The sequence below is a fragment of the Sarcophilus harrisii genome, chromosome 3, assembly GCF_902635505.1.
Source record: "Sarcophilus harrisii chromosome 3, mSarHar1.11, whole genome shotgun sequence".
NCBI classification, from domain to species: domain Eukaryota; kingdom Metazoa; phylum Chordata; class Mammalia; order Dasyuromorphia; family Dasyuridae; genus Sarcophilus; species Sarcophilus harrisii.
Genome location: NC_045428.1, coordinates 191,821,569 through 191,846,192, shown reverse-complemented (window position 1 = coordinate 191,846,192; position 24,624 = coordinate 191,821,569). Strand labels below are relative to the sequence as shown.

Below are 24,624 nucleotides of genomic sequence, written 5' to 3'. Positions count from 1 at the left end.
AGAGGTGAAATCTGTTTCTCTCCAGCCTATGGATCCCTTGCCTCCAGGCACAGTAGGCTTGACCATTTCACCACCTGAGAGTACTTACAAAACAGTGTTCATCCATACACTGAAGCAGGAAACTGGGGAATGTGTAGATAATATCTCAGTCACTAATACAGGTAGACAATGTGTGACTTATCAACCAGGAGGAGTAGTAGCATCAGATTTACTGATAGACTCCTAATAGGAAATCTGATGATAGTTGCCCATATTCTAACTCCCAGCAACAGAATCCAGGAATATTCTAGACACCAGCTGTGATGGCTGACTCTCCTATGCTCACTATAAATGGCATACTATTAGAAGGGTTGGTAGACACAGGTGCATACAGTCGTTAGAGGTGTCAACTGGCCCAGTCCCTGGCCAAAGATTAAGGCAGACACCTACATGTCTGTTGTAGGAGGATCAATATCAGTAGCAGCTGAAGTTAGTGCTACCCATATGAGATAGACATTTGAAGGTGAAACAGGCATTTTTACTCCTTTTATAGTTGAAAAAATCACCATATCTCTGGGGAAGAGACATTTTACAACAGGATTACAAATGAGTACTTCAGTTTTTTACGCAGGGCTACTGTTGAAAGCCTGCCAACATTCTCACCTGTTTCTATTCAATGGAAAACTGATACACCAATGTGGATAGAACAATGGCCCTTAATTAGCAATAAAATTCAGGTCTCATTATAGTGCAGGAGCAGCTTGACCAAGGAAACTTAGCACTTTCTCTAAGTCCTTGGAATTCCCCTGTATTTGTTGTAAGAAAGAAATCTGGAAAGTGGGGGATGTTGACTGATTTAAGAAAAATAAATGAACAGATGGAAACTATGGGAACTCTTCAGCCTGGACTTCCATTTCCTACTCAGTTATCTCGGGAATGGCCTCTTTGGGTTATAGACATTAAGGATTGTTTCTATTCTATCCCTCTAGATAAGGAGGATATGAAAAGATTTTCATTTTCAGCGTCCAGCATTAACTTAGCTGAGCTTTATAAAAGATATGAATGTACAGTTTTATAACAGGGAATGAAAAACAGCCCTACTATGTGTCAAATGTATGTTGCTGCTGCTCTTCAGTAAGAAAAGCATTTCCAAAAGTAATATTACATTATGTGGATGATATATTGGGATGTGTACCTGAGGAACAAATGTTAGAAGCATGTCTACAAAAGACCACAGAAACACTAAGGAACTACAATTTGCATATAGCTCCAGAAGAAATTCAAAGACATGCTCCTTTTCAATATTTAGGATATGAAGTATACCCTAAGGTGCTTACAGTACAAAAACTTTCCTTAAGAACAGAGAAGCTAAACACCTTAAATGACTTTCAGAAAATGATAGATTTCCAATGGATGGGTCCAGTGTTAGGCTTGATTACCTATCAGTTGCAACCATTATATGACATTTTAAGGTGCTTTAAACTCACTACGCCAGCTTACAAAAGAAGCTCAAGAGGCTTTGAGAGAAGTTGAACTGGCTTTATCCAATGTGGTTGAGTCACTCAAAAACCCTTGGAAATAACAATTTTTGCTACACAAGAGGCACCCACAGCAGTCCATCAAGGAGACAGTGTGATAGAGTGGGTGAACCTCCCAGCACAACCAAAACAAAGCCTTACTCCTTACCCAGTGCTTATGGCTAGAATTTTATTAAAGGCCATTAAGTGAGCAGTACAATTATCTGGCATAAGACCTGACAAGATATACACCTTTTATACCAATGCACAAATTAATGTATGCTGTGAAACCATCCTAGAGTGGCAAATTTTATTGGCTACAACTCCAAATTTTACACATAAGTCTCCATTAAAGATAATCTAGCTATTAGATACTTGGCAATGGATTCTTGAAAAGATTTCTAAAGTTCCTCTTAAAGGACAGACTATCTTTACAGATATATCCAAACATATTTGTGCTGTATGTATACTCTCGTGAGAGTTGTCAGAACTCCTTTTCAATTTACTCATTCTAGCTTTTATTATCCAGGAGATATAAATATATCTGATTTGGTCTATTCAGTAGGTGTAGTACAAAGAATTGCCACACCCAGAATAAAATTTGTAGCTTCTGATATTTGTCATCTCTTTAAGGAACTTCAAGAACAAGTGAAAAAGCATCCAGGTAAGATTTATATCTTGCATGTCCACTTACATAGTGGACTTCCAGCTCCTGTTTTTGATGGTAATTCAAAGGCAGATAGCCTTCTATGTTGGCCAATACTACTCTTATTTCAGGAAACCCAAGAATCTCATTTTTAAACATTATCAGGCTGCTCGAGCTTTATGTTTGCAATTTGGGATAACAAAAGAGGAAGCTAGGAGCATAGTAAAACCCTGTACAGCTTGCCTTCCTTTTCATGCTCCCTCCAGAGAAGAACCCTAATGATTTGAGACCCAATGAAATTTGGCATATGGATGTGACCCATTATTTATCTTTTGATTATCTTTTATCCATGTTGTAGTAGACACCTTTTCAGGATTTACTTTTGCAATACCAGCAGCAAAAGAGAAAGTCCAAGTGGTCAATTGAATTCCTTATACAAGCATTTATGATTATGGGTGTGTCACAAGCAATAAAAACAGATAATGGACCTGCATATACTTCTAAACATTTTGCATATTTTTGTATACAGTATCAGATTTTACACACCACTAGCATACCTTTCAATCCTTAAGGACAGGCTGTAGTAGAAAGTAGAAACAAGAGACATCAAGACACTCCTCCAAAAACAAAAGAAAGGGGTAGCCACAGATAACCCTAGAGAACTTCTAAATTTAGCACTTTATACAATTAACTTATTGATTTTTGATAAAGATGCACTGGCTGTGGCAGACAGGTTTTATAAACTGCCAGAAGGTCAGTGTCCAGTTTGAGCAGCTCCACTATCTTTAGATAATCACCAGATGACGTGGTGAGATCCAGAAAATGGTGAATGGAAGGGACAGATAGGTTAACTGCTTGGGAGAGAGGGTTTGCTTGTATTTCTACAGATGGAGAAGGAATCAGATGGGTGCCAATGAGCTATATTCGCCTTGTCCATTGGAGAGAAATGGAGCAGACCCTTGAAACGAAGAAGACCCAAGAAATATCGGGTGGTTCCATTGCTGATTGTTCCCACTCCTGAAAGAGTATGGCAGTTATGGCAATTGACTCATAGACATCAAAAATTGTTAATGAGACTGATGCAGGACTTGAAAATCCTCTGGAATCATTGGATTCCCTGACATATAAGACTGTTGCAAGACTTAAAAATCTGCAGGAATCATTGGATTCCCTAACACATAATAAGACTGTTGTAGCACTTCAAAAACTTGCAGGGATCATTGAATTCCCTGACACATGAAGTAATGGAAAATAGATTGGTTTTGGACTATCTCTTGGTTACTTAAGGAGGCTGTATGTGTGATTGTTATTTACATACCCTCCTTCTAGGACTTCTGGAAATCTTTTACAATACCATGTTGATTCATATTGTTATATCACTACTTGCATGTGCAATTCATGTTTGTTACAACCCATTGAGCCTGCACCGGCTGTGGGGAAAGTCATCACTACTAGCCTGTGCTTTATTGCTATGTGCTTGTGTAATACCTCCCATGCTAATGGATTTGTGTATACCTGTTTCTATTAAGACCCTTTAGCTCAGAAACCCTCTAATATCTGGCTTAACTCCCCACTTCCCTTTGGTATTTTTCATCTCTCTTCCTGGGAAGTCAGGGAGGGCATGATCATCTCCTTTTTAGTGCTTTTACCTCCCTTCCTGAGAAGTGATTACCTCCTTTTTGAGGTTCACACTTTCCTGAGAAGTCAGAGAGGGCGGGACCACTTGTGTTCTAAAACAAAAGAAAGTGGGAGATGTAGAGGACTGAAATTCCAAAAAGGTATGCTTGAATACCTATTTGATGTGAGATAATAGCTCTCTGTACATATTTATATGAGATAATGATGTGATGGCTCTCCTCACCATTAGTGTTTGCTGAATGTTTCGTGTTGAGATAATTGTATGCAAGGATTGGAGGACTGGGGAAGAGAAGTCAGAGGCTCTTGGCAGCAGCAGCAGGAGGAGGAGAGAGGCTGGAGACTCCAGAATCCAGAATCCAGGATACATATTTGGCAAGCTTCCTGACAGTTTGCCTGCCTCCTTCACTTCTCTCCCTAAAGACCAAAAACTTTGATTTATTCTGACTCTGGCTGATCCTGAGGCCCTCCAAAGAGTTACACCAGACAATATAGATGGGGGCATCATTTCAATTTCCAATTGTAGGTCACCTGAAAAAGAAATGCTATATGTTTTTTGTATGTTTGGGTCCTTTTTTTCCCCTGACCTTTTTGGGGTACTCATCTAGTAATGGTCATTTCAGATTAAAGGGTATATACAGTTTTATAGCTCTTTGGATATAATTCCAAATTGCTTTCCAGAATGGTTAGATCAGTTTAGAACTCTACCAGCTGTGTATTAATGTGTCTTGACTGATTCTGGATGTCTGCTGAAGTCATTAGTTTCTACTTTTCCCCATTACACTTAAGGAATTATTTTCTTTGATTGGCTTTTGCACTTCCTTTTCCATTTGGGCAGTTCAACTTTTAAAGGAATTATTTTCTTCAGGCAATTTTTGTGTTTTCTTATTTAGGCTGTGGAGTCTTCCTTTATAATTCTCTTGCATGAGTCATTTATTTTTCTGTCTCTTTTACTTGATTTTTAAAATACTTTTTGAGTTCTTTCTAAAGGACTTTTTGGATTTGAGGCCAATTGATATTCCCTGTTGAGATTTTGTATGAGTTTTTGTTTTAATCTTCCCTTTTATAATAGTAACTTTCTGTGGTCAGGGTTCTTTACTTTTTGCTCATTTTTTAAAGCTGAGCTTTATTCTTGGTATCCTAGTTATTGGCTTTCTGTTCTGGGGCCTCTGGTGCTGCCAATTTACCCATTACACTTGGGTAATCTGGCCTAGTTCCTCCTGTTGAACTCTATATTCCACAGTGTTGTCTGCTGAACCAGTTCTGCAGGGCCAAATGCTGACCATGCTGTGCCAGATAGCCTCCCACCACTGGGACACCACCTGCATTGGGCTGTGCTCCTCTTTTACCAAAATAGACAAAATGAAATCCTGATAAATTGTCTTGCACTGGTAATTTGTTTCACTATTTTTTTTTTTTTTTTTTTGGTGGATTCTGGAGAGAACTTCGTAGCTTCTCAACAAATTGCAAAGCAAATTAAAATGTTTAAGAAAACGAACAAAGATATAATAAAAGAAAGAATGTTAATTTGTATTATTCTAAGTAAATATATGGCCCCTAAGAGATTCAGAAACTTTTTTCTCCTTGGCCATCACTGATCTACAGGGTCTCCTGCTTAACAGAATTCATATTGTAGAGAAATAGTTATGTAAATGTTTGGGTGAACAAATTTCTAATTAATTAGAATTTCCCTCTACTAAAAATCTTACTTTGAGATCTCATTTAGGTATTTATGAATTTTTAGAGGCCATACCAATTGAGTATGAACTGCACTTGGTAAATATTGCTGAGATAGAAAGGTTTTAAATGTAGACGCGGTGATAGATTGTATTCTTGTCATTGTGTATGTCTTGTCAGGGGGTCATTACTGAGTTCTTGTATTTGGATGAATATTCATTCACAACTCCTCAAAAATTATCTATTCAGTCATGAGAGTGGCTGTAGTCTATAGTAATGGAAAAATCATTTCCACGAATGAACTTCTAATTCTTCAAATAATGACGTCAATTTAGAATCAAGGCATCCATCTTAAAACATATGGGAATGGCATTTGTCACCTGAGCTAAACAGAATTTCAATGAACTCTCTCTTCAGAGTAGGGGAGGCTATAGCAGGACCACATATATACAAGCATATTCCTGATTTTCTAAAAAAAAGGAATGAGAAGTCAATTCTATGACTATAACTAGTGACTATAATACCTAGAAAAAAAATCTCAGTCATCAGAGTAATGCTTTCTGTCCACTTTAAAGAGATAATTATACTTGGAGACAGTATAAATACATTAAGAATAAGTCACTATCACTCTAATTTCATTTCACTTTTTGATAGTTAGTACATTAGTATTTCAGGAGCTCCCACAACCAAAGTATGCCTGAATTTTAGCAAGACTATTATTGATTGTCTCTTGGAATATTTCTTGGAGTTGGAGAGATGTGGACTTGATGGGATTATGCAATTACACAAATTCAGAACTAGTTAAATTAACAAAACCTCAAATGTAAATTAATTGGTATTAATACAAGTATAGGAAGGTTATCTTCATTCAAGAATGTCCCAGTGCTCTTCCCTTGTCCATGTCAGTTCATCACTTATATTAGTGAAATAAAAGATGGACTGCTTAATCAAGTTTAAGGATCACATGAAGCTTTCTTTTTTTTTTTTTTTTAAATTATAATAACTTTATTGACAGAACCCATGCCAGGGTAATTTTTTACAACATTATCCGTTGCACTCACTTCTGTTCCAATTTTTCCCCTCTCTCCCTCCATCCCTTCTCCTAGATGGCAAGCAGTCCTATATATGTTAAATATGTCGCAGTATATCCTAGATACAATATATGTGTGCAGAACTGAACAGTTCTCTTGTTGCTCAGGGAGAATTGGATTCAAAAGGTGGAAATAACCCAGGAAGAAAAACAAAAACGCAAACAGTTTACATTCATTTCCCAGTGTTCTTTCGTTGGGTGTAGCTGCTTCTGTCCATCATTGATCAATTGAAACTGAGTTAGGTCTCTTTGTCAAAGAAATCCACTTCCATCAGAATACATCTTCATACAGTATCGTTGTTGAAGTATATAATGATCTCCTGGTTCTGCTCATTTCACTTAGCATCAGTTCATGTAAGTCTCTCCAAGCCTCTCTGTATTCATCCTGCTGGTCATTTCTTACAGAACAATAATATTCCATAACATTCATATACCACAATTTACCCAACCATTCTCCAATTGATGGGCATCCATTCATTTTCCAGTTTCTAGCCACTACAAACAGGGCTGCCACAAACATTTTGGCACATACAGGTCCCTTTCCCTTCTTTAGTATCTCCTTGGGGTATAAGCCCAGTAGTAGCACTGCTGGGTCAAAGGGTATGCACAGTTTGATAACTTTTTGGGCATAATTCCAGATTGCTCTCCAGAATGGTTGGATTTGTTCACAACTCCACCAACAATGCATCAGTGTCCCAGTTTTCCCGCATCCCCTCCAACATTCATCATTATTTTTTCCTGTCATCTTAGCCAATCTGACAGGTGTGTAGTGGTATCTCAGAGTTGTCTTAATTTGCATTTCTCTGATTAATAGTGATTTGGAACACTCTTTCATATGAGTGGTAATAGTTTCAATTTCATCATCTGAAAATTGTCTGTTCATATCCTTTGACCATTTATCAATTGGAGAATGGCTTGATTTCTTATAAATTAGAGTCAATTCTCTATATATTTTGGAAATGAGGCCTTTATCAGAACCTTTAACTGTGAAGATGTTTTCCCAGTTTGTTGCTTCCCTTCTAATCTTGTTTGCATTAGTTTTGTTTGTACAAAGGCTTTTTAATTTGATGTAATCAAAATTTTCTATTTTGTGATCAATAATGGTCTCTAATTCATCTTTGGTCACAAATTTCTTCCTCCTCCACAGATCTGAGAGATAAACTATCCTATGTTCCTCTGATTTATTCATAATCTCTTTCTTTATGCCTAAATCATGGACCCATTTTGATCTTATCTTGATATACAGTGTTAAGTGTGGATCCATGCCTAATTTCTGCCATACTAGTTTTCAGTTATCCCAGCAATTTTCCCAAAAGTTAGGATCTTTGGGTTTGTCAAACACTAGATTGCTATAGTTGACTATTTTGTCTTGTGAACCTAACCTATTCCATTGATCAGCTAACCTATTTCTTAGCCAATACCAAATGGTTTTGGTGACTGCTGCTTTATAATATAGTTTTAGATCAGGTACAGCTAGGCCACCTTCATTTGATTTTTTTTTTCATTAATTCCCTTGAGATTCTCGACCTTTTATATTATATTATTTTTTTATATATTTATATTATAGAATACTATATGAATTTTGTTGTTATTTTTTCTAGATCATTAAAATATTTTCTTGGAAGTCTGATTGGTATAGCACTAAATAAATAGATTAGTTTAGGTAGTATTATCATCTTTATTATATTCTTTTGGCCTATCCAAGAGCATTTACTATTTTTCCTATTTTTTAAGTCTTACTTTATTTGTGTGGAAAGTTTTTTGTAATTTTGCTCATATAATTCCTGACTTTCCTTTGATAGATAGATTCCCAAATATTTTATGCTGTCGACAGTTATTTTGAATGGAATTTCTCTTTGTATCTCTTGCTGTTGGATTTTGTTGGTGATGTATAAAAATGCTGAGGATTTATGAGGATTTATTTTGTATCCTGCACATGAAGCTTTTATGACCATACTACAGAAGTAGAAGATAAAATATAAGAAGTTCAAGAGTTTGGGAGGTTTTTTAGTTTGCATTTGTTAAATACATTGGATCTTAGGATAGATTCAGTTTAGCTGGAGTCAGTAGTGTGATATGGTCACCAAAAAAGTCAAGAATTTTTTTTAGAATGTATTATAAAAGTATCATCTTTGTAACAAGGGAAACATTCCATTCTGGTTAGAGACTACATTTGAAGTAACGTATTCAGTTTAGAGTGTCATGTTGGTTTTAAAAGACTGTCTTCCCCCATCTTACCAAGACTGAAAGTTCAGGAACTATTTGTTCACAGCTTATATCCTCTTGCTGGTCAGTTTTGACTTGCTGTTTTTCTAACTTGTACCAATATATCCCTGCTTTAGGCAAGTTTGTGACCTCCCTACTCCCAAGGGCCCACCATATTAAAGTTAAAAAATGTGGACACCTGATTGACATGTCCCACCACAGCTCAGAACGGCCAAATTCAAGAGCTCCACAAGCCTCAGATTTCCCCTTTCTGTTTCCATCCCTTATTTAGCTATGATTATGTCTGTATACTCGCTTGCTAGTGCTGTGTTTTAAAACTTGGAAATTTTTAATGGTTATGAGGTTATTTCCTTCTAAAGAAAGAAAAGACTCAGATATAGGATATGTATCAATGCTAAAGCTTTTTCTTTGATCCAGCAGTCTTTTCACTGGACCTGTATCCTAAAGAGATCATCATAAGAAAGGGAAAAGGACCCACAAATGCAAAAATGTTTGTAGTAGCCCTTTTTGTAGTGGCAAGGAACTGGAAACTGAGTGGATGCCCATCAACTGGGGAATAGCTGAATAAGTTAATGGTATATGAATGTTCTGGAATATCATTTTTTTATAAGAAACAATCAGCAGCCTGATTTCAAAAAGTGATGAAGAGACTTATATGAACTTTTGCCAAATGAAGTTATTAGAAACAAAAGAACATTGTACAAGGTAACAAGAAGATTGTGTAATGATCAACTATGATAGACTTGCCCCTTTTCAACAATGAGGTGATTCAGATCAATTCCAATAGACTTATGATGGAGAGTCCCATCTACATCTAGAGAGATGACTTTGGGGACTGAATGTGGATCACAACATAGTATTTTCACTTTGTTGCTGTTTGCTTGTTTTTTTTTTTTCTATATATATATTTTTGCTTTTTGCTTTTGCATCTGATTTTTCTTGTATAACATGATAAATGTAGAAATGCATTTAGAAGAAATGCACATTTTTAATCTATATTGGATTACTTGCTTATGTAGGGGATAAATGAGGTAGGGAGGAAAAAAGAAAAATCTGAAAACAAAGTTTTGCAAGGATGAATGCTGAAAACTATCTTTGCATATATTTTGAAAAACAAAAATCTATTAAAAAGTAGAATTGATCAAATGGAAAAGGAAGTGCAAAAGCTAATTGAAGAAAAAATTCCTTAAAAATTGAAACAGGACAAGTGGAAACTAATGACTCTAGGTGACATCAAGAATCAGACACATTAATGCATAGTCGGTAGACTGATCCAATCATTCTGGAAAACAATCTAGAATTATGCCCAAAGAATTATACAATTGTGTGTACCCTTTCATCCAGAATGACCATTACTAGATCTGTATCCCCAAAAGATCAGAAAAAGTACCCGTATATATACAAAAATATTGATATCAGTTCTTTTTTTTGTGTGTGTGGAGGCAAAAAAATTGGAAATTGAGGGGATGCCAATCAATTCAGAAATAGCTGAACAAGTTGTTGTATATGAATGTAATTGAATGCTATGATAAGAAAAGATGAACAGGGCATTTGAAAATAAAAGCTGTTAAAGACTTGCATATACTGATGCTAAGTAAAGTTAGGAGAACTCGGAGAACATTGTACATACTAACAGTAATACTATGTGATGATCAACTAAAGTAGATTTAAATCTCCTCGGCAATACAGTGATCCAAGACAATTCTAAAAGACCTGAGATGGAAAATGCCATTCACATCCAAAGAAAAAACTATGGAGTCTGAATGTAGATCAAAGCAGAGACTTATTTTCACTTATTTTTCTTTTTCCTGATTTTTCTCTTTTTTCATTTTTGTAACATGGAAATATGTTTAACATGATTGTACAAGGATAGCCTATTATCAAATTACCTACTGTTTTGGGGAGAAGGCAGGTAAAAGAGAGGAAAAAAATTAGAACTGAAATCTTTTAAATGTTGACAACTATCCTTACATGTAACTTAGAAAAAAATAAAATGCTATTAAGAAAAAAAAATTAACTTTGACTAGAACCTGTTACTATTATGTATTTCTATTTTGTATATCTATTACTATTTTGTAATCAAGATCCATATTCACATAAAAGATCTATGTGATAGTTATTTAACATAAAAAACTTATTCTCTTACGTTGTCATTAAAATAAGTTATTTTAAAAAAAATTTAAATACTTAAAGACTTATTGTGCTTAACCTGAAAAGACATTAGAATTAATGAATTGGAGCTGCCAATCAGGGTGGTAGCTTCAGAGTAGGTTTCTTCTACACAGTATATGGCTTAATTGAGCTACCATATCCAAAATTAAATTCATCATCTGGTAACCAAGTCTTTAACAGTGAAGCTATCCAAACTTAACAAAGTAAATTTCAAGATAAAAAGCCTATTGCCAGCCTGTCCTGAAAACTTTTCTGGCTTGAATAGGACCTCATAGAACTTGAATTTTATTTTCATAGATAAGAGGCCACTTTCTTCTCCTAATGAAATAATAGGATAGAGGAAAAATATTAATACATAAGCTTGTTATTCTTCTTCATATAATGGTACAGGATTTATCATAATGTGTCAATGTATTCTTCACATAATATTTATATTTGTTGTAGATCCCAGTGAAAAGAAAAATAAGACCTTCAGGTTCATAAGACCTAACCGGATACTACCACATAATATAAGTGACCCTGGTCCTGAGCCACAGGATTCACCATCAGAGGCACATCCAGTGCCTGGTAAGTAATTGAGAGTAGAAAAATATTTTTTCTCCAATTATTTTTGAACAGTGTCTAATTTCTAAATTAATAGATTTTTACTTTTTTCCAGACAATGTCAGTCATAGTAACCCCAGCATACAATCTTTGTATTTATTGTGAAAATAAAGAGATAACTTTGTGTTTTTCCTTCAACTTCTCTTTTAAAAATATGTGCACAGATGCTATATAAAATAGCAAATGATTGAATTGAGACACCTTAGGATACTATTTTTTACACCTATATGTTAGAATTCAATTATAAAGACTTACCTGTATAATTTTGACAAATTGCATATTTTAAGCAAGTTCTTAATTTGTAGTATTACTTTGATTCCAAAATATTTGAAATTAAAAGTATATAAATTTCCTTGGATATTTTTCTTGGTAATCCCTAATTAAATTTGAAAGCTATTTCTTATTAAGGCTGGGCTGAATTTTTCCTCTATTATATGTAAATAAAATTTAAGCTAACTTGGGAAAACTTTAAAACTTGTAAAATGATGTCTATATTTGTCATTCATTGCATTTTATTTGATCTTTAATTTTACTCATAATTCCCAATGAATCAAGGGTATTCTTAACTGAAACAGACACTTGACATCGTTGTGATATTTTTGAATGTTTTTGTTTTCCTGTAGCTGTCTAGGAAACTCCCAGAATTATTACACTTCCAAAATCTGAACCTCTTGGGGAAATACATCATAATGGTAGTGCAACAAGATCATTATTTTATGTCTCATCACATTCCCTGCATCCTTTTTCCACACATATCAGTAAAACAAACTGATACTTAATTTTGAAAATCTGTTTTGATTTCTTTTCTTCTGATTTTAAAAACAATTTTTTTTCCTCATTATGTTCATTGGTATTTTATTTCATATTTTTTTGAATTTCATATTCTTAAAATGTAGTTGTGTTGGGGATCATGGCACCAACTCCTGAGTAAAACGGGCCTTATGTGAACCAGTGCTGCCTGTCCATTTGAATGGCAAAGACTATGAGTAATGAAGGGCGAGAGCTAAGGTAGTGTGAGACTCTGCTTTATTACAAAGACTGCATAATTTGATAGCCATTTGGGTATAGTTCTAATTGAACTCCAGAATGGTTGGATCAGTTTACTATTCCCTCAACAATATATTAGTGTCCCAGTCTTCTCACATTCCCTCTAGCATTTATCATTATCTTTTTCTGTCATCTTAGCAGATCTGAGAGATGTGAAGTGGTACTTCAGAGTTGTTTTTATTTGCATTTCTTTAATCAATAGTGATTCAGAGCATTTTTTCATACGACTAGAAATGGCTTTAATTTCTTCATCTGAATATTGTCTGTTCATATCATTTGACCATTTATCACTTGGAGAATAGCTTGTATTCTTAAAAATTTGAGTCAATTCTCTATATTTTTATCAGAACCCTTGGATGTAATTTCCCCCCATTTTCCTACTTCCCTTCTAATTATGGCTGCATTGGTTTTGTTGGTATAAAATTTAATTTAATATAATCAAATTATTCATTTTACATTTCATGTTTTCTAGTTCTCCTTTGGCCATAAATTCCTTCCTTCTTCACAGATTTGAGAGGTAAATTGTCCTTTGCTCTCTTAATTTGTTTGTAGTATCACCCTTCATGTTTGAATCATAAACCTATTTTGACCTTATTTTGGTATAGGGTGTAAGGTATGGGTCAGTGCCTCATTTCTGCCATACTATTTTCCAAATTCCCCATCAATTTTTGTGAAATAGTGAGTTCTTTTCCCAAAAGCTGGGGTCTTTGGGTTTATCAAATACAAGGTTAGTATAGTCAGGTCTTTAAAATAATTTTATTTTTCAGTCAATTTTTGTGCTTCTTTATTTAGATTGTGTAGTCTTTTTTTATAAATCTTTTGCATAACTCATTTTCGTTTCCTGAGTTTTCTTTTATCTTTACTTTTAAGATCCTTTTTTTGAGTTTTTTTCTAGAGAACTTTTTGGACAAGATCAATTGATAATCCCCATTGAAGCTTCCCATGTAGGCATTTTGACTTTATCTTCCTCTGAGTCTGTCTTCTTCCCTGTTGTGATAGTAGCTTTCTGTGGTCGAGTTTTTCTTTGTTTTTTGCTCAAATTGAGCTCTGCTCCTAGGGTGCAAGGGGCACTTTCCAAAGCTTCTTACACCAGGGTCCAGGAGTCATTGGCTGTCTGTTCTGGAGCCTATGACTTCCAGTTTGCCCCAGGCCAGTTAAGATGGCCTGTTCTGGTCACACCTGTTGTGCATTCCCCACTGCATTCCACACTGTCAGTTTGTCTGCTGAGCTGGAGCTGGTGGCTTCCCAGCTGATTTGCTGATCAAGTACCGCAGGGCTCCAATTGCTGATCTATGCTGTGTCTAAGACCCTCCCGCTGACTTGCCAGCACACCACCTGCATTTGTCAGTGCTTCCCTTTTACCAAAATAAGTTAGACTTTTCCTGAAATCCATCTAAATATTCTTAGATTTTAGAATTGTTTCATCACTTATTTTTGTGGATTCTTTTACTCAATGAATTCCTTTAGAGGCTTAATTTAATATTTGTTTCCAGAAGAAACTGGGAAGAGTCTAGGTAACTTCCTGGCTTCTTACCACCCATCTTCTCTGTCCCCAGTAAAATTCTTGAGCACCACAAAATACATTAAAATGTGATAGAGAAATGGTTAACAAAATAAACAAAAATATGTTATAACAGAGAATATTAATTTGTAGTTTTCTAAGTAAATATAAGGCTCCTAAGGAATTCAGGGATCTTTTTCTATTTGACTTTCACTGATATAGTCTACTACATTAGACAGATCATAGTGTAAAGAAATAATTAGGTAAATGTTTGGGTGAACAAATTTCTAATTAATTAGAATTCAGCTTTACTAAAATCCTACTTTGAGATCTCATTTAGGTATTTATGAATTTTTAGAGGCCATATCAATTGAGCATGAACTCCACTTGGTAAATATTGCTGAGTTAGAAAGGTTTTGAATGTAGATCTGATGATAGATTGTATTCTTTTCATTTGCCTGAGAGGGTCATTACTGGGTTCTTGTATTTATATGAGTATTCACAGCAACTCTTCAAAGATTATCTGTACTAAGTTATGAGAGTGGCTGCAGTCCGTAATAAAAATCTCACTAATGAACTTCCTAATTTTTCAGATAATGATGTGAATTTAGAATCAAGGCATCTGTCTCAAAATGTAATGGGAATGGCATTTGTCACCTGAGCTAAACAGAATTTCAGTGAACTGTCTTCAGAGTTGGGGGGAAGCTATAGCAGGACCACATATGTGCAAGCATGTTCCTGATTTTCTAAAAAAAAAAGGAATCAAGTCAATTCTAAGATTATAATCAGTAACCTTAATGTTTTGTGTCCACTTTGAGAAGATAATATCACCTGGAGCTAGTTTAAATCCATTTTAAAAAGTCACTGTCACATTTACTGCATTTTATTTTTTGACAATTAGAGGTATTGTTATTTCAGGAGCTTCCACAACTAAATTATGCCTGGATTTTAGTAATGTTTTCTGGAGTTGGAGAGATGTGAACGTCATGGGATTATATAATTACCCAAATTCAGAATTAGTTAAATTATCCAAATCAAAGATGTGAACTAATTGGGATTAATTCAAGCAAGGAAGGTTGTCCTCAGTCAAAAGTGCCTCAGTGCTCTTGGCCTTGTCAATTTATCATTTATATTAATGACATAATAATATTGAAGTCATAGATGGAATGCTTAATTAAGTTTATGGATCACATGAAGCTTTTATGACAAAACTGATACCCATAATGACATCAATAAAGTAGCAGGTAGCAGTAGAGGAAATCTTTTTAAGATGTATTATTCTTACTGGAAACTGAGTGAATGCCTTACAGTTGGAGAATGGCTGAATAAGTTATGGTATATGAATGTTTTATGGAATATTATTGTTCCATAAGAAACGACTTGCAGGATGATTTTAGAAAGGCCTGGAGAGACTTAGATGAACTGATGCTAAGTGAAATGAGCAGAAGCAAGAGATCATTGTATATGGCAACAATAAGATTATACGATGATCAATTGTGGACATGACCAATAATCTTAAGATAAAGAGAGCTATCTACACCCAGAGAGAGGACTGTTGGAATTGAGTGTGGATCATAATACAACATTTTCACTCTTTTTGTTGTTTTCTTGCATCTTATTTTCTCTAATTTTTTTCCTTTTTGAGCTGATTTTTCTTGTGCAGCAAGATAATTGTATAAATATATATGTCAGATTTAGCATATATTTCTAACATGTTTAACATATATTGGATTAATTGCCATCTAGAGGAGGGGTGGGGGCAAGAGGGGGAAATTTGGAACACAAGGTTTTGCTATCCATGCATACGTTTTGAAAATAAAGAACTATAATAAAAAGAAAATACTAACGTAAATTAAAAAAACAGAAAATATGTATTATTCTTGAGTTAAAACAATAAATTCTGAAAATAGAAGATGATAATATAAGAAGTTCAAGAATTTGGGGGACTTGGAGGGGGTGTTTTTGTTAAGGACTTTGGGATAAATTGAGCTTAGTTTGACTCAGTGGTATGATATGACCACCAAATAAGTTAAAAATGTTTTAGCATATATTATGAAAGCATAATGTTTGTAACAAGGGCAATATAATCCATTCTGATATAGTAGTGTATTCAATTTTGAATGCCATTTTTGTTTTAAAAAAAGACTTGAGTTTCCTGATAATACCAAGATTAGAAACACAGGAACTATTTATTGCTGGTCAGTATGATAGCTTTGACCTGCTCTTATATATCCTTCCTTTTGCAACCTTGTGACTCCTTACTCCCAAGGCCCCACTTGATTGGCATTAGCTCAAAACTGCCAATTTAAGAGCTCCACAAGCCTCTGCTCACCCTTACCAATTTCCACATCCTTATTTAACTAGGATTATGGGTGTGTGCTACTTTGCTAGTGCTGTGTTTTTAAAGTTGGACCATTTTTCATGGATACATGGATCCATCTCCTACTGAAATAAAAGACTAGGATAGAGGATGAGTATCAATACTCAAAACTTTGGAAAAAAATGTCTCTAGGAAGGTAGCCAGGAGAGTGAGATGTATTGAAATCTCTTCACAAAAGGATCTGTTGAATTAATTGTGCTACAGAAAAATTGCAGGAAGAATTAGAGTGACCTGTGTATTTAAAAGTTTGAAAGAGTTTTTTTAATAGATGAGAGATCAGACTTCTTGTGCTTAACCTGAGAAGACATTAGGCTCAATGAACTAGAGCTACCAACTAGGGTGATAACTTTTTAGGATAGGTTTCTTCTACCATGGCAGGTTAAACATTTTCTGCATATAAATATGTAGCTTAGTGAGCTACTATACACAAAATTAAATTCGTCACCCGATACCCAACTCTTTGGCAGTGAAGCTTTGCAAACTTATCAAAGAACATTTCAAAAGACAGAAAGCCTGTTGCCAGCTTGTCCTGACATTTTTTCTGACTTGAGTTGGATCTTATAGAACTTGAATTTTGTTTTCATCTCCTAATGAAATGAAAGAATAGGACAGAGGATGAATATTAATACCTAAGCTTGAAAAATAAATTGTTATTCCTCTTCATATAATGGTGCAGGCTTTATCATAATGTGTCAATTAACATATTCTTCAAATATTTATAATTCTTGTAGATCCCAGTGAAAAGAAAAATAAGACCTTCAGGTTCATAAGACCTAAACGGATACTACCACATAATATAAGTGACCCTGGTCCTGAGCCACAGGATTCACCATCAGAGGCACATCCAGTACCTGGTAATTAATTTTTTTTTCCAAATCATTTTTGGAACAGTGTCTAATTTCTGAATTAATAGGTTTTCACTTTATTCCAAACAATGTCAGTCATAGTATCCCCGGCATACAATCTTTGTACTCGTTGTGAAAATAGGAAAATAAATTTGTGTGTTTTTCCCTCAACTTCTCTTTAAAGATATGTGCACAGATTGCTATATAAGATTGCTATATAAAATGGTGAATGGTTGATTTGAGACTTCTTAGAATACTATTTTTCACATCTATATATTATAATTTAGTTGTGTAGACTTACCTGTATAATTTTGACACATTACATATTTTAAGCAAGTATTGAGGTATCTGGTTCTTAATTTATAGTATTAATATGATTTCAAAATATTTGAAATTAAAAGTGTATAAATTTTCTTGGATATTTTTCTGGGTAATCCCTAATTAAATTTGAAAGCTATTATAAAGGCTGTGCTGAATTTTCCCCCTATTATATATATGAATAAAACTTAATGTATAAATAATTAGCAACTGGCTTTAATTAAAACTTTAACTTGGAAAACATTTAAAACCAATATAAAGATATCTAGAATTGTCATTCTTCATATTTTATTTGTCCTTTAACTTTATTCATAATTCCCAGTGAAACAAGGATACTCTCAGCAGACCTACAACTTGACACAATATTTTTGACTGTTTTTGTTTTCCTGTAGTTGGCTGGGAAACCCCCAGAGTCAACTAGACTTTAAAAATTTGAGCTTCTTGCTGAAACACGTCATAATGGTAATGCAATAAAATCATTATTGGATGTCTCGTCTGTATTCCCACCATGCATTTTCGCATATATTGTTTCAACAACTCATACTTTATTTTGAAAATGTTTTGATTCTTTCTCTATGATTTAAAAAAAATTATTTCATTTTTCCTTTATTAAGTACATTGATGTTCTAGTTCATAAAATATAGTTGTAAAAATAATCCAGCTAGCACTTGACCATAGTAAGTATTCCAATAAGGCTAGAAAAGAAAAAGAAAAAGTCTTTGAGTATTTAAAATATTTTGAAAGATCTTCTTTAATGGTAATATAAAGGAATATGTTCTTTGTATGTTAAATAACTGTACCACCACATGAGTCTTCTCTCATATAAATTTGTATCATATACAAAATATGAAGACAAGATTCTTCTCAAAAGAAGTTGACAAATTCAGAATTAAACTCTGGAGGTCTAAATAGAATTTTTTAAAAAACACTAAATTAAATGCCCACATATTTGGTTAGTGTTGAGTTCGTGTGAAATTGTGAACCTTGCAGTTAACTTTAATAAATGTGAATTAGGGAAGGACATATATTAAGATAATTTGTGTAAAATTGTCTTAAACCTGAAGGCTTGCCAGGTTATAATTAGGGAATGATTGTAAAGTTTAAAACTTAATATAATGTGAAATTTAGAAAAGAGAATGTATATCTTCAGTACTATATAAGTAAAATTATTTTTTTACCAGACTCTAATGCTGGTTCTTCAAACCAGATTATGCTTTGGTAGTGTAATTAATTATCTTTTTCAGGTTTTACATTTTTTTAAATTCTGTGTTCAGTTTTCTCCCATAAGTCCTTCACAGACAGTTCACTATGTTGCTTTCTTTGGGATCTTTAAATTTAGTCCGTAGTGCAGCATTCAAGTCTATATCTGGATAATATTTTTAAGCTATTTTTAGACAGAAATCATTCTGTAACTTACTTATATTTGCTATATAACAAGGATTTATATAAATACATGTTCTGTATTTACTGTACTTTGCTAGGCACTAAGAATACAAAGATAAGGGATGGCTAGATGGCGCAGTGGTTAAGTACTAGCCCTGAAGTGAGGAAGTCCTGAGTTCAAATTTGGCCTCTAACACTTAACACTTCCTAGCTGTGTGACCCTGGGCAAATCACTTGACTCCAATTGCCTCAGCAAAAAATCAAAACAAAACAAAAACACAAAGATAAAATGAAAAACAATTCCTATCCTCAAAAAGCTCATGATAGATGGATAGATAGTTAGAGTAAACACAATGATATTTTGAGTGGGAGGCTTCTAGATGAGATGATTCCTGAACATGGAGCTTAGAGGAAAGCCAAAGATTTTTCAGATAGTGTCATAGGACAGAGCATCTACTCATAGCATTTAGGACAGCCACAAAGGCAAGAAGGTAGAATAATTTGAGTGAATGAGGCAATGGCAATAATATAACAGACTATGTGAAATAAATCTGTCAAGTTAGGCCAGATTTGGATATAAAATGGTTTTACATGTTAGAGTTTGTTTTATTCTAGAACAGTGGGGAACTTGGAGGATTCTTGAGCAGGGAAGGTCATGATGAAGCTCCAGGAAGATTATTTGGGCAGCTGTAAATAGGTAGAATTAGAAAAGGAGAGTCTGGAAAGAGCAAAACTAATTTGATGATCATTTGAGTCTTCTTGTTACTGTTTGAATTATCCAAAATATTATTTGTGGTATTGCATGATTGACAACCATTTGGATATTTTTGGTGGTCTACCAAAATAATTTCTGAGCACACTTTAATAAGTAACTGAGATCTTCCATACTTATATCTTTCTTTTTTCCTGGTATCTCTTAGTAACTTGCTGCTGAAATTACATGGTCTTTTTATCTTTATATCCTTCTAATTTGCTATTGATTTTGATCTTTGCTCTAATGAACCATTATGATATTATATCAGTTGCTGATTGAGAAAGTACTTCCATAAAGCTAACTTGTCACCCTGTCTGTTAAGAGGTTTTTTATTTTTTGTGTGATAATTTTCAATAGTCATCATTCTGCATCTTGTAATTGCATTGTCTTTGAAGTATTCATGATTTACAGAAGTATGAGTCTTTCGTGTAGTTCAAAAACATTTGGTCATTTCTTATTTTAATGCTAAACTGTACTTTCCAACACACTTTCTCCTACCATCCCCTTCTGTTAATTAATTTCCTGATTATTAAGATACATAGTTCACAGGATCTTATTGAGATCTTTGTAGAATTCATGTATTTTTTCATTCTCTGCAACATATATTCATGAATAAACTTGGTTATCTATGACATTTTTCGTTAATACTTATCATAAACACAGACAGGCACAATAGCCCAGTGCTTGATGCTTTGTTATTAATTTCCATTGAGTGCGTAATAAAGCAAACTCTACCAACTCTTTTAATTGTCCAAGAAAAAGACTGTGTGCACCACTTTCCCATTCTTTGTTTCTTTTAGTTTTATTCATAATAAAGATTTGTTGGCATGGTTCATTTCCTTTAGTAGTAGAGTGTTGACAGATCACTAAGTAAGGCGCTCACATTTAATTATCTAAAAATGGCACAATTCATATCATCCCCCAATTTTTTATTTTATATTGTTTTATGAGTTGTTATAACATTTACATCAAGTGACTAGCCTACTTTTGATAAATCCCTCTATATTTAGCTGTCTTGGTCTTAGACAGGTATACATATGAAGTTATTAGGACCATACTTTCTAGTAAGAACTCCAGGGTTTATATACTTTAACTATAGTTTTTGTTTGTTTGTTTGTTTGTTTGTTTTTTTGAGGGCAAGGCCTGTTTAATTTTTGCCTTTGTGCTTTAGTATCAAATCTTGAATGGATCTTAAATACATTGAGGACACCTTGTTGGAGGACACTTAATAAGTGTTTGTTGATTGAATTAGTAAACCCTAGTCTAGTTGTACACTAAGGTGAAGCATTGGAAATGTAGAAGCAGGTCACTGTATTTTGATTCAAGTATTAACTAAAAAGCATCTAGCTCCTTGTTCTGGTTCTGCACAAGATCTATAGGTATAGGTATAGATTTTTCCTTATTAGAAAAAAGTCTAATGTTCAATATATAACTATATAACTTACCAGGAAAATTTGAAATGATAGTTATATAAAGTTATTCCAGTTTATTATATTCTTTTTGATACTGTTATAAACTCCATGCTAAATGTAATACCAGGAATAGAGTTAGGATTTTATCCCAGTGGTTGAAATTTTTTTTGTGTGTTCGTATAAATAGCTTCGAAAATGTGTTGTTTTTCACCAATCCTGTCTCCCTCAAACCTAGTGTTGCCTGGATAGAGAATGTTATGTGAAAAATAGAAATCAATGTAGTCAATTTGGGTTAATTATGTCTTGGTTTCTCTCTCTCTCTCTCTCTCTCTCTTTTTTTTTTTTTTTTTTTGTATAGATTTCTGTGGAAAGTCCCTACCACCACTGAGAGACCTTTTCCGTCGGAAACCCAACAGTGATACCGATGATTGTATCTCATAATTAATTCTCATGTGGTGTTCTTTGTCTAGGATAAGAAATTATTAATGATTAAATTAACATAAGGACAATTTGTTTTTGCAAAGAAGAAAATATTCTGAAATTTGGTAATGTAAAGAAATAATACATTTTAGTCATTGAAATTTCTTCCAGAGATCTGATCAGTTTCACAGAACAGAATTTCATCAAATTTCTACTTTCCAAGTGAAGATATTTTTTATACTTGCTTTTCTGTCTCTGTCATTTAAATTTACAAAGGAATAATATGATAGGCAACCAAGTTAACAGAAAACGTTGACCATTCATTTACAATGAACATTTACGGCAACAGACCTGAAGGAAAACAACTTCAGGCAAAAAACATTTGGACTTGGGACACTTGAATATTTTGTTTAATAATGAGTATTTGTATAGTTTACTTTTTAAAGATTTTTTTGTAAGTTACGTGTGCATGCATGTTGGGGTAAATCCTGGGAATCATAAACTAAAATTTTAAACTATATTTCTATATATTTCCTAAAACTGTTTGAGATTTTACATGAATATAATTTAAGTTTTGCCATTTTCTGTAGCTTGTCAATATCCATATTTAGATTTGGTTGCCTGGAGGAAATCAACTTCAGGCAAAAAAGCAATTGGACTTGGGACCATTTAATATTTTGTTTAATAATAATTATTTCCCTAGTTTACATTTTTAAGATATTTTTGTAAAAGATATGTACATGCATGTAAATCTTGGGAATTATAAACTGAAATTTTAAAGTATATTTTTGTATATTTCCTAAAATTTTGCCTTGGGAGTTTACATTAATATAATTTGTTTTTCTGTTTTCTCTAACTCATCAATATCTGTTTTGTTTTGGTGGAATACATTTGTTTTGACAAATATAATTGTACAAGTAAAATATATTTATATAGCTTTGTAAAAGCAATGACATTTTAAAAATATCCCTTTTTTGCCCTGATTTTTTCATGATGTTTCTTTTTTATAGCAAAAATCTAAAAACTTACTCTACATTAACTTATCAGGTTTTTGTTGAAATATTTTCTTTAGTTTGAAAGAATTTTAAAATATTGACCAATACTTTTTTTTTTGATAGGTAAAATTCTATTCCTATGTGAAAAGCAATTTAAAGACTTTTCATATGTTTAACATATCAACAATAAATTATTTCAGTGATCAAGGATGTGGTAACACCTTGACTCCTTTCAAAGCTATAAGTCTTTCATATTTCCCTAACACTTTTCAGTATATTTGTTAAACCTTATTAGGAAGTACCTTAATTTTTAATTAAATCATTTTAATTTAAAGTTAATAAAGCTTCCAAAGACAAGTATCTTTGCCAGTAATTATGACCCTGAGAAAACCTGGAGCAATAAAAACAACAAAAAAAAAAAATGCTAGTGGAATATTACATTCTTCAAACAGTATTTCATGAATAGACTACAGAAATGATAAAATTATTTTTCAGATTTAAAAATAGTATAACATTATGTACTATAAGTTAAATATCATTTGAATATGATTGCATGCATGATTATCATACATTCGACATGATTCAGTTATATGTTTTACTGGCATACATGAATAATTTCAAAGATAATTAAATGTATAGCTATATTTAAACCTAAAACACTTTTAAAACAGAATTAGAGCTTTTTTTTTTTTAATAGTTTCTGGGTAGGACAGAAACATACTATTATATAAAAACATAACTTGAGTATTTTTAAGATAGGATTAATATAATAACTTTTAATATTATAATTGATACCTTCATATTTTAACCCCCATTTCATTTAATTTCTTTAATTGTCATGGATATAACTCCATGTAACTCTAGTCTTGACTATGAAGAACTTGAGGTGAATGCTTTTATTTATTTATTTATTTCAGCTGGCATTATTATGCCATACTTAACTAAGAAATCTGCCTTCTATTTTAATAATATTTGCATAGCAGGTTAAATCTGACAAATTTTCCAAATCTAAGAAGACATGATCAGTTATAGATTATATATAATTATACAGTTTGAAAATTTTAGTAACTAAACTTGGTTCATATGTGTGTTTATATATGCATATTTATAATATACCCATACATGTCTTTAAATTGAACTTAAATTTTACTTTGTTTATGTATAGTTATATAGTTTTACAATTTATATGATTGTTTTTCTAAGCTTTTCGTTCCTTCAATTTTATTTCATTTTAATTTTTTATTATACAACCCTGAACCAATGCCTTATCTGTTGATTTCTGGGAGTCCTATAGAAAACATAAACAACAAAAAAAATTTTTTCATATAAAATTAAGCTCAACTGGTAAATACTGAATAAAAAGATTTAATATTTCTCATAATTGGTTCTTCCAACTAACAATATATTCTAAAAGGCATTTTGTAAATGTAATTGATTGTAATTATGAATGCTTGATTTATTGTCCTATACCGAATTTATATTCTTAAAGTTCATGAACCATGATATTTATACGCAATAAAACAGTATTTGTCAATTTGGTATTTCTGTTTTGCTTTGTTTTTCTCTTTGATTTAAAAACTTTAAGACTTTAATTATGCAGTTTAAATTAATATACTTTGTTAATAATTTCTTGTTTTATTTTAAAAATGTTTTCGATAGGCCTTTTTATTTATGAAGATATGCAGAAGGGGCAAGCTGTTGTTACAGGTATTATGTTTTATTTGGCCTTCAACTTTATTTATGCCAATGAGACAAGGATACTTTCAGCAGACCTACTCCTTGACAGCATTATGATATTTCTGAATGTTTTTATTTTCCTTTACTTGGCTGGGAAATCCCCAGAGTCAACTAAACTTTCAAAACTTGAACCTCTTGATGAAACACATCAAAATGTTAATCCAGCAAGATCATTATTTGATGTCCATGCATTTTCACACATATTGGTTCAACAAACTAATACATAATTTTGAAAATATGTTTTGATTTCTTTTCCTCTTATTTCAAAAAACATATATTTTTCCTCT

General features: G+C 33.1%; 1 protein-coding gene across 2 annotated transcripts in view; it reads left to right on the top strand.

Moving 5' to 3' along the window:
• The window catches only part of ARL13B (ADP ribosylation factor like GTPase 13B), an 85,885-nt gene extending 61,746 nt beyond the window's left edge, over positions 1–24,139 (top strand). The window contains exons 8-10 of one of the 2 annotated variants that reach the window (XM_031958899.1): positions 11,387–11,509; positions 17,205–17,327; positions 21,544–24,139. In XM_031958899.1, coding sequence (XP_031814759.1) covers positions 11,387–11,509; positions 17,205–17,327; positions 21,544–21,626 — 329 coding nt within the window. In that variant the 3' untranslated portion in view covers positions 21,627–24,139. Of the gene's footprint in view, positions 1–11,386; positions 11,510–12,441; positions 12,614–17,204; positions 17,328–21,543 lie in introns of those variants that run through there. The other variant, XM_031958901.1, reaches the window with a different exon arrangement.
• Positions 24,140–24,624: the final 485 nt, after the last annotated feature.